Source organism: Geospiza fortis, unplaced genomic scaffold, assembly GCF_000277835.1.
Source record: "Geospiza fortis unplaced genomic scaffold, GeoFor_1.0 scaffold70, whole genome shotgun sequence".
Taxonomy (NCBI): domain Eukaryota; kingdom Metazoa; phylum Chordata; class Aves; order Passeriformes; family Thraupidae; genus Geospiza; species Geospiza fortis.
In genome coordinates, this window is record NW_005054317.1 from 954,854 (window position 1) to 966,329 (window position 11,476).

The following is an 11,476-nucleotide window of genomic DNA, read 5'->3' on the forward strand; positions in this document are numbered from 1 at the left end:
GTGTTCCCCCTTGTGGCTGCCCAAATCCTTACACACTCCTTCATTAATATCCATGGTGGGACAATGACCTGGTGCTTCAAGTCTTTGTAAAGTAATAAAGATCATTACCTACAGCTGACCACCAGTTCCAACTGCATTTTCATTGCTCTTCTTCATTATTTGCTAAAACTGTCCAAAATTTCCTTAAGTACTGAAATCTTCTTACTTTGGTCTAGCCAAAACCCTTATTTACTTCTCTCTCCTTCTTTGAAAAGCAAACCCAAACGGCTTTGGATTTTCACCATGTGGAACACAACAATCACTCTCTCATCCAAGTGCAATGACATTAATGACAAACTCTCCTATTTATGCAGGTTAAAAGAAATCCTATCAAAGAAATTGGGTTTTACATAAATTCTAATGTATTGTGACTGAGGATTACCTGTGAAATAAGAGTGAACATTAGGATTGATGGGTAAAAAAGTGGGTGAAAAATATCACCTCTAAGCATGCTCAACAGGAATCCACTAAGATGCCAAATCCCTGAGTAAAGACTTAAATGAGATTTTTCACCTGACTCAACACATTGGGATTCAGACTGACATTTAGTCAAGTTTAACAAATCCCTGACCTGTATTTCTGACAGGATAACTACATGTTCTTCCTACAGAACAGGGCAGGCAGGAGAAGGAACTGTCTCTGCATTTTAAACAAAAGTTAGGCTTACAACAAACTCTAAGTAAACACATTCAACACAGTCCAGATCTCTGCTGGATGGAAGATTATAGCAATGCAGCATTTTCTCACAAAAACCCCACAAAATCACCACGTGGAGGTATCTGTAAGTAAGTGACAAAAATTGTACAGTAATACACTAAGAGCTCAGGGTAAATATTTGCAGATGTTAAGTATCTTCAAGTCCAGTATTAAAAACCAAACTAATAAAAAAGACAGGTACTGTAAGAGTGAATCAATAGAAGACAGTCTGAAAGGAAGAAAGGTTTTCAGTTTAGGATATCCTGGGTATTGTGTATTAATTATTCTGCAGCACCGAGGAGCCCTGATTCATAGGGACCTGCTATATGAAGTCACATCAAATCAAAATGCATTAGAAAAAGAAAAATCACTCCCAAATTTAGTCTGAGACAGGAGGTAACACTGGAAGACAAGCAGAGCAGACTTTGCCTGTAGATCCACAGCACACTGCAGACCATGTAAGATTTCTGTCTAAGTGGGCCTTGGTAAAAAGGCAATTTAAGGCATTTTCCAGCAGGAAAAACTGACCCCAGTTCAGGGGGAAGTTTAATGGGTACCTACAGACCCTCCTCATCCTTCCCAAGCAGAAGTGACAGCCTGGCCACTGCTTCTTCCACCAGAAAAACGTTCTTTCAGCAGCTTTCAAGATACAAATAAATCTAAATCTGTGGAAGTCCATGGACTGTTATAATTTTCCTACAAATTCAAGCAGGTATTGCAGTTCTTTGTGCAGTGCCTACCAGCACCTGACCCCACCTTGCATTCCTCCTCTGAGGATTCACATGCTCTCCTTCCTGCTGGTTATAAGATTCTTCCTCTCCTGTGTCCAAGGTGTTGCCCTGCAATGACATCCAAGTGGCTAAAAAAAGAGCTGTGCTACCTCCTTTAAGCCCTTCCCACTTTCACATGTTGAGTGTTAAGACTTTAAAAGCTGCAGATGTCAGTTTGAATTGCTCACATCTCTCCTGGCTGTGCCTTGGGTAGGGGGGATTTAATTTCACTCACTGCAGCTGTAGGAGTTCCTCACAGAGCAGGAACTTGCAGTGCAGGTTAAAAGTGACACACAGTGACCTGGAGCAGGGGCTTTGCCAAGCTGTGTCTGGAGGTCTGAGCTCACACAAACCATGCAGACACACCTGACAGCCTGGGATTTTGGAAAGGGATGGCCAGGAACACAGCTTGCTCTGCTTGTCTTCCCCTTGCTCTGCAGGCACTTACATCTTAAAAGTGTGATTTTTTTTGCAGCTATATAGAGTATTCTTAGTAAATCTGTCAAAAAGTTCTGCATAGAACTGGCTATATTTAGCCTGGCACTTCTCTTAAATACTCAATTATCTGTAATTTGATTTCACAACTTCTGTCTCCATAGATTCTGCCTGTGTTAGCAAGGTTGGCAAAGAATAACACACTCCTGAGTAAACACACACTGGTGTACTGTGTAGCTGGGCTACCTAAGCGTTTGTGAGGGCTCGTGTGGCAGCTTAGCACAGCTTTATCCAAAATTAGGGACAAATCACTAAGCTCAATGCTACAGTAACAGTGCCACAAAGTTGAGTTACTAAACCTCATTGTGGTAAGAGATTAACTCAAGTTACAGCAGAGACTTTTGTCTAGATAAGGCCCTGGCATCTATTCCCCCTGGGCTGGATACTTGAGCATCCCTCAAGAGGAAAGCTGTAACACAGGGATATTGCTAATCTATCTTAAAAGCTCTTAAGTAGATTAAGTGTTTTGAGAAGGGCTCTAAATGTTCATCCAAAAATCATCCAAAAATCCCTTAGGCATTTCAGGATACTTTAGCTGATTGTTTTGGTAGCTCCAGAAGAGCAGCACAGAGACAGCTGCAGCCAGCCCTGAGGGAACAACATCCCTGGGACCAGAGGATGTTCCTCACCTGCTGTCTAACACCCGTGGCAGGAGTACAATCCAGCTCCCAGTGACTGCTGAGAGCACTGCCCTCCTCGTTTAATGTTAAAGTTTCACTCTGGGCTTGCAAAAAGATCTACATCTTCCTCCCTGTGTCTCTACAAATGCCCTGGATGGTTTTGCTGCAGCAGAGTGCAGCAAGAGATTGTCTTGTGAGATTACACAGAGGCTCCATCTACATCCCCTGCATCCAAGGGGCAAATGTGATCAGATGGCTCAGAATGCCTCTGAAAAATGCAGGATGCTGCACAGTCTTTCTGAATATTTCAGCATCCTGGGCAGAGTCAATAAGCTGGGAATGTGCACTTCAACCTGTGCCTAGGACAGTTCAGTTCTGCAAACTGCAGGGTCACATCCCACAGATCTGCTTTCACCACTGGGTAAAAGCACTGAAAGGTTCTTACCCCATTTTCCCTGAACACACTCCTCAGACCCTCCTGTCCACTTTCACACGCCTGCTGGTGCTGCAGAGGAGATTTCTTTGGCAGGAAAGGCACTTGTGAATCAAAGACTCGCATTCCACTCGGGTTTAGCATTATCAGAAGCAAGACAATTTGCACAACTGAGAGCTAAGCAGCTGATAACTACTGCTCTCCTGGGGTCCTCCCGAAATCCAGGCACATTTCGTGCTGCTGCAGGGAAAAGTGCTCAGTACAGAGAAGGATGAAAAAAACCCCAAACTGATATTCTGCTGGTATTTATTAGAAATAAAAGTCAAACTAGTTCTCTAAACAGTGAACTAGTGAACACTTGGAATGCTGTGCTCCCACTGTGTGCTGAGAGTTCAAGTGGGATATCAGAATGCAGATATCAAACACTAAAAAACCAAAATAATGGCTGGAATTGCCCAGAAACAGCCTAAGGTTGTGCCAGCCTGTGAACTCGAGCACCAAACCTTGAGGGTCCCCCAGGACATTTGCCACCTCAGCTATGATGACAGCTTGTTTATTATACCCACATCAAGTCCGTGTCAGCTGCAACTCCTCTTGGACAGCCCCTCCTACACAAAGCCATAAACCTCAGCCTGACCACACACAGCATTTTGCAACTGCCCCTAGAGAAACAAACATCTACAGCTGCCCCCTCATTCCTCTAACACAACAAGCAACAGTCCAATATTCCTCAAAAGAAGCAACTGGAGAACTTGCAGCAACATGTGAGTGACAAAAAGGAATCAGTAAAAGCACTGCCCAGCCTGAAGGAATCAGCATGAATGCATAGCCCCTTTCTGTCATCAGAACAGTGAAGAGAAATAAAAGTTAAGTCATTCCTATGATTAGCCTCCCAAAATGACAGAAAGTATCCCAGAAGAACAGAGATTTCTGTTTACTCAGGACATCCTGACACTGTATGGAACAAGCTAACACTTAGGGATTATCTTCCAGGTGATACAAATATTTACTCAGAGGAGAGAGGATCCCTGCTGCAGTTGGAGTTACTTCCAGCCCATCTGGCCTTTGTGCTGTTGATAGTCCACCCCTAAATGGCAGATCAGCAGAACTGCTGACAGCACATATTTTCTCACATATGTATTCACAGGCTACGTATCTGGACATGCAGCTGTCTCTGATTGCTTCCATCTGAGAGGGAAAAGATTTCTTTGTCCTCCCTCCACTTCTCCTGAGACAGCCATGAAGAAATCTGGATCATGTGAACAGCTTGTCACTTCACTGGAGTCACCCCAATCAACAGCAACCCACGAGGTATTTTTGATAGATGTTCTCAGTTCCACAGAAATTGCTTTATGCAAACGTTCTTTCAACTTCTGATATGCAAAATTGGTATCAACACTTCCCTTCTCTCCAAGTTTACGACACTGAGTATAATATAACTTTTCAGTGAACTTGAAGAGTCCAGGATAGACCAAGCTCTTGCATGAAATCCAACTTCAAACACACTGGAATTATTACCTTAAGGGCAATTGTGACAGTCTTGGAAAAAAGAAGTAAAACTCAAGGAAAAGGGAATTACTCAGAGCATCAGTTTAAGCGCTAACATATGGAAAGGAAGATGGTGAGTAAAGAGGGCACATTGTAAAGAATGTTATTTACAAAAGGCACACAGCATCTACCCCAAAAGATCTGCCCTGAGAGAGCTCTCACATTCTCTCTGGAGTCTGGAGAGCCCGAGAGGCTCATGGAACCAGAGACAAATCAGAAACACACATCCTTTGTTAGCCAGGAAAAAGCCAGGCTGGATTTCTGTGTTGGCTTTTTTTTTACAGTGTCTTAAAGTTCAGACTAAAATTATCTTTAAGCAGATGTTTTAGCCTGAAAATGGTTTTAATATTACACCAGCAAAGCTTCCTTTCTGTGGAATTAACCTTTTCCTGAAGCCACCTACTCAGGAATCCAGGTGCCTTACCGGAAGAAAGAGGCGCTGGGCAGCACATGGCTTGAATAACTTCTTCCATTCCTGAGCATTTCCTACTGAGAAGGTTATTGGGTAAATGTTGGACTCAAACTTCTTTGTATATGAGGAAGGCCACTCCTTTAACTGAAAGACATGGTGGGAGGAAATCAGACACTACACATTATAGAGCTTTTATAAAAAAATGCATGCATAAGGAATTTATAAATGTGTACAGTAAGCAACATGCTCAGCTGCTACTTGTTGATGCTCATGTATTTTTTCTCTGAGACTTGTAACTATTTATTTATTTATTTATTTACCACATGACAAAGAAACTCACCTTTGTCTCAAATTCAGGCTTAAGGGAATCCTCAGCAAAGATGTGGAAGCAGAGCCTCCTGCTGCTGAAGAGAACTGCTGATTTCAGCATGATCAGGGTCTCCTCCAGCCGGTCCCCACATGCCACCACTGCCAGATGCATGCACTGCAAGGATGGGGGCTCCTTTGGATGTTTCTGCTCTCCAGGCTTCCTGAAAATTCAGGGATAGGCACATAAAAATTACTGAGGTAGACATGAAGAGAATCCCTCATTAACAGACATCAGGGTTGGTTTTTTTCGTTCACCATTTTGCAAGGGATCAGGAGGTTTTTTTCTGGTTAGGTATTTACAGAACAAGCAAATAGCATGGTAATTTCTGTCCATGGTACAGATCAACAGTGTTACAATTATAACATAAAGAAAAAGGCTATTTTCTGTTATTCCTACATTTCTGAGCTTGCAAAAATCACTACAGACACAGATGAAGCCACCACCTTGCCCTGTGCAAATGACAGCTCTTTCCCCAGCCCAGAGGTCACAAATCCAGAACAGAGTTACAACTACCCAGCCAACTTTCTAGCACAATGCAGATCACACAACTGCAGCCAGCAACTTCATTTCCAAGCCCATAATGGCTAGATTGGAAGATGACATCCATACTTTAAAAAAAACCCACTGCATCCATATGTAAATTGTTCCAACAGTTAATTAATTTTCTATTAAAGATGCATGCCTTAATCCTGGCCTGAAGGCACTGGCAGAGTTTCAAAGGACTGCTCTCCATTTCACCCCATGGAATCCATGAGATTTTGCTAAAATAGAGATTTTTGAAAACAAATATAGTCACATGTCCCAGATGAATCAGACTATATTCCAAGGGCCAAACTGTGGGATTTTCACTTAGCACCCACCTGTGTGGGCTTTAAATACATTTCATCCACATATAGGGAACACAGTAAGAGGCACTATGAAGCTTCCAGCTAGCCAGAAAAATCAGGTTCTCCTGAGGACTTGAAGACCTTTTGAAAGCTGTCTTTTGGTTCTGTGATTAGTGTGGAGGTAAAAATTGCATCCTCCAAGAATGCTTGCACCATGGTGTATCCACATTCCAACACAAATGGCACTTAGCCTCCATCACACAGCATGGAGCTGACCAAGCAACCAAATCCCAGGCACAGTAATCATTCCTGGAGAGTTCAAAAGGTAAATCATAGATCACTGCCTGTTCTGGACATACCTCTGAGCAGAGCACATCAATCCCAGCCCCGCTCAGAACACACAATTACACACACACAATTAATCACTGGAGTTAACGATACTAACAGAAGTTCTAAATAAGGAGAAAAATGACAGTTTAAAGCTGTTATTATTTTTTCCAGGCACTGAAGTGCTGCTCTGTGTAACAGCAGCATTCTACCCTTCAGAGTAACCCACCTCTGTGTAAAGAAACACCAGGCACTGACACTTCACTGACTGTACACAGCAACACATTTCATTAAGGGTTTAAAGTCTTCTGCTTTAGTCCTAATTAACCCCCAATTTCATCAGTGTATAAATAATGGAATATTACATCTATGTGAAGTGGTATTTACTTTCCAACCTATTAGTGTAAAAATTGCTGAATTATTGAAGTGAATAATTAGCTGCTCATAGAGATCACCTTTCCCCCCTTCTCTCCATCTGTGTAATGTTTCCCCTTAATTGAGTCTCTAAATCAAGCCATGCACAGGCTGGGAGCTGCTTTGATGTAGTTTCTGGCAATGGAATTCACTGGGAGAGGGACTAAATCCTGCACTTTCATTGGAACATTTCAAAACCCCACACCAAAGCACTGGGCTTTCCTGGGCAGTTTTAGCCACAGTGAGCTCTGCATTATGCAGCTGTTTTGCAGTGAAAAATCCAGTGTGTGCAGACAACACTTCCAAAGGACAGACTCAGCAGAAGCAATCCCTGGTGAAAGCAGAATGCCTGGAAAGCCCATGGGAATAGGGATAACAACAGACATCCAACACAGACATCCTGGAGGAGAAAGCTGAGCCTTGGAGGTGAGGAATTTCCAACATTGCAGGGGTTCAGGAGCCTGGAGTGGCTGAATTGGAATAAATATCCCAGAAAAAGGAGCTTTGTGAACTACATCAGTCACAGACTGGGACACCGAGGGCAATAATCAGTGAGAGAAGTAGCAATGAGGTACAGAAGAACTTTGGGACACATTTTGCATCTTCTTTGCAAGTACATAAAGAAACTTAGAGGACAGTGAAAGCAAAGGTGAGCTGCAATGGGAGACAGTTCCACAGCAGGATGCATTTGACTGCAATTTTAACTTAGGCTTTAAAAAATAACAATTATCCAGAAGCCTGAGAAGGGGCAGGTGTAGAAGAGGCAAAGTCAAACTGCCTGGAGGGCAAACAAGCAGATCATGGCTAAGAAGCTCCCAGCTCCCCTTCCCTGCCCTGTTCATGCAGGCGCCCCATACAGGGCACGGAGAATGGAAAGGACAGGAGGAACAGCTGGATGGAAGGACATCCCCTAGAGATGTGCAGGACACAGCCAAACTGTCCTACCTGTAAAAGGGGAACAGTTTTTACAGCATAAGAATTTCCCACCTCAAGAGACTCTCAAGACATTAAAAAGCCCAAAGATTCACAGAGTAATGCAATTATTATCATTAGCCAATTCTTCCTAACATTTACATTCATTCCATTATAGTTCAACTAGTCTGTTATGAACAGTCTCTAGCTGGATTTTATAACCTAAATTAAATGTTTAAGCACACTGAAAGCAATGCAGAGACCTGGGCCCTAAAGTTTAATATGTTTGACAAGAACAAATACACAAACTAAGATTAAGCACTCCAGAAACCATCACAAAATACTTGCAGAACACATCCCCACAGAGTGGCTGAAGACTGAACTCGATAAGATGGAGCACAATAAAATGTTTACAGCAAAAACCTTCCAACAATACAGAGCAACTCCCATCCAGTTGCTCACTCGTGGTTTATTTACTGAATACAATTTCTGCAGAAAGGCACTGACACAGCAGGAGCAGCCTGAGTGCTCAAGCACAACAGTGTGCATTCCTAGGTCTTAAAGTTTAGATTACATGTAATTTTCTTATTAGTCACAGCCAAAGTGCCTCAAACATAATTAACCCAAAACCTGTCTAAATCAATCCAAATCCATTCAAAATAATGCATTCCCACCTCATTTCAGAGCCTGCTAATCTATTCAAGCCTTCAAATTTATTCCTGAAAGATAATGCATGCAGAAGCTTCCAAAATGCAATATAGCTGTTGATTTTTGAAACCCTCCTCCCATTATGATCTCATTTACTTTTGCAGCACAAACAAGGGTAGATTTAGGCATTGTATCAAAACTGGTGATTCACTGAGCAGGCTCCTTCCCTGAGAGCCACCCCTCAGTCAACGTCCTAACAATAGCTCCATGATGTAAAACACATTTTCTTGCATACTTTGAAATACAGATTTTTTAATCAATCTTTCTCACTTTGCAGCAGTTGCACAAAACCAACTGGAGCTGCTGTCAATCCAAAAATGGTTAAAGTTTCAACCTTCTCCTACCACTCAGAGAAAGGGGAAAAGCCACTCAAAACCAGAATGGATGTTTCTCTCTCCTTTTATGAAGTGGGTTCTTTATGAAACAAGTATGAAATACTTGGGGTTTCAGCATGTTATTACCAAACTCAAGCCAAACTGGCATCTGTATGCACACAGGAGGCACAGAAAGAAAAAGTATCTTGACAGGTTGCCATGCAAGGGATGTTTTGCATTGGAAAAGTTGCTTTCAGGGAACTAAATGTGCTGGAGAAGGTTCACTTCCCCTGCCTTGCCACGCTGGTTTAAGAGAGAGCATGGTCACATCTGCCCTTCAAATGTAAAATGATCCTCCTTCTTTTTGATACTTTGCACACACGGGTTTGGCACGTATTTCAAATTCTTTATATAAAAAAGTCTTACTGAAAGCATAGAACTTGCTACTTCCAACAGGAATGAGCAGTAAAACCACCACAAAAAATCAAGTTTTCAAAGCTAAGCAGAAACTTGCCTAGATTTGTCAAAATTATCTGATGACCAAAGCAGGACACATGAATGTCATTGCTAATGTTTGTGAGGTACCAGCCAGCTAATGACATGTGCCTACATTAAGCTTTATGTATAGCTTCTTTTGTTAAAAGAATTCTGCACTTCTTAAAATCTGATGCCTTCTGATATTATGGGACAACAGAAAGCAATATTACAAATCCCAGTCAAAATATAATTCATCTTCCCTGCACTATGCTGATTCTCATGAAGCAAACACAAATCCTAAGTTACACACCTTTGTTTCTCAGCTGAGCTCAAAACCTGCATCCTCTGACAAACCAACTTGACAAAACTTAAATGTTTAATGTTTTTTAAGGAATTTAAATGTTTTATATCCAAGTTCTGTCAATCAATTCTGCAGTCTCATCCAAGCATCTACACTGTGATCAATCACCTCACAAGATCTTAAAGTCCTAATCAGATCTGTTACGATCCTGAATGAATCAGTTAGATAAAGTGGGATCTTGCATCAAATAAAAAAATAATGTTCCTTTGCTCATAAGGAGGAACTAAAATGATAATCATGGTCTGTTTCTTAAAATCCAAATTCAACCCCCCCACAGTGCTTTCAGTTTAGCTTGGATCAGACTTTTTAAACCCAGCAGATCCCACCACCTGATGCCCTTCCAACAAGGCAAGCATCACCTCCACTTCAAACTACTTATGTCACATCCTCCCCACAAAAATTCTTTTTTTATGGATACCTAAAATATACATATACATATTTTATGGATACATAAAATATACTACTATATTAGTAGTAACTAATATAACACAGAATCTTCCAGCTAACGCTTGAACAGGACCTACAGAATTGTGCTGCTCAGTTATACAAACTCCTGCTGGGGCCAATGGTGCAGGATGACAAAGGAAAAAACAACCACCAAGCCCCACAAACAAAATTCTGAAGAAAATGCACACTTTGAATACTAAATTCCTCCTTTTTTTTTTTTTTGCTGTTGTGTTGCAGGCCTTCTAAAAAGGACTTGCAAAGTCAACAAATAATCAAAAAGTTAGATAATGTCAAATTGTGAAACATGAAGATGCCACTGAAAAGCGCTTTGAAGTGGAATGGTTGTTTACACTCTCTGGCAGTTCCACACTTTCCGGGCTCCCTCCTTCAGTGTTCTTCTTGATTTCCATGATAATCACAGAGATATGCCTTAAAGAAAAATGACTTCAGGAGGTACAGTTGCTAGTGGAAATAATCCTGCTTTAATACCGGCATTTAAATTCTGTCCGTGGCCCACTCTCAGCCCCAGAAAACATCTCCTGCATTCAGTGGGGCAACAATGCTGGGAGAAACCAACTGCTTTAATAAGTTAAGGAGTAAGAGCTCAAGAAACGGGAATAGTCTTTCATTCAGAACATCTCTGTGAAATCATGAATCAGAGACACAAAGACATACCAAGTTAATTAGATATATGAGGTCACACTGACCATAATATAATTGGAATGCAAAGGGGAAAACAAGTCCTCCACCCACTGAAAGCTGTCCTTTTTCTCTACTAATTAGTTTTTTAAAAAATACCCTGCCTGTAAGGTGCTGAGACAGGAAACACACCACACCAGGATTTAAAAGACCTTTAAAGTTCTGCTGAATTAATTTACATCTAAAAACCATTCAAAACAAAAAAGCTCGAAAGTTTAAAATTTGCCAGTGCCTCCGCAGTTCGGAACCCAGTGGCAGCACACGGCGGTGAGGAGCCGCATTCCCTTTTCCCTGGCAAACCCAGGGAGCGCACTCCGGAGGTGACAGCAGCCCCTCAGTGCACACAGCAGCAGCACAGTGCCCACGTCAGCCTCCCAAACAGGGCCAGCAGCGAGGGAAAAGCCGCTATTTCAGAACCTGCTCCCGGAGAGGAGGGAACCCCCCCGCTCGGGCACGGGGAAAACCTTCGGTGGCACCTCGGGCAACTACGCTGCCAGGGGAAACGCGCAGGGAAAGTTTGTACTTGCGAAGCTCAGCAGTTCGCAAAGGGTCCTTCATCGCCGATCGCGAGCGGGAGAAGAACCTCTGGGAAAGGGAAGTGCCCGAT

At 42.2% G+C, this 11,476-nt stretch overlaps 1 protein-coding gene across 1 annotated transcript in view; it reads right to left on the reverse strand.

Moving 5' to 3' along the window:
* The window catches only part of GXYLT2 (glucoside xylosyltransferase 2), a 15,397-nt gene extending 9,857 nt beyond the window's left edge, over window positions 1-5,540 (reverse strand). The window contains exons 1-2 of the mRNA XM_014306728.2: window positions 5,354-5,540; window positions 5,026-5,157 (exon numbers count right to left, since the gene is read on the reverse strand). Coding sequence (XP_014162203.1) covers window positions 5,026-5,157; window positions 5,354-5,494 — 273 coding nt within the window. The 5' untranslated portion in view covers window positions 5,495-5,540. The remainder of the gene's footprint in view (window positions 1-5,025; window positions 5,158-5,353) is intronic.
* Window positions 5,541-11,476: the final 5,936 nt, after the last annotated feature.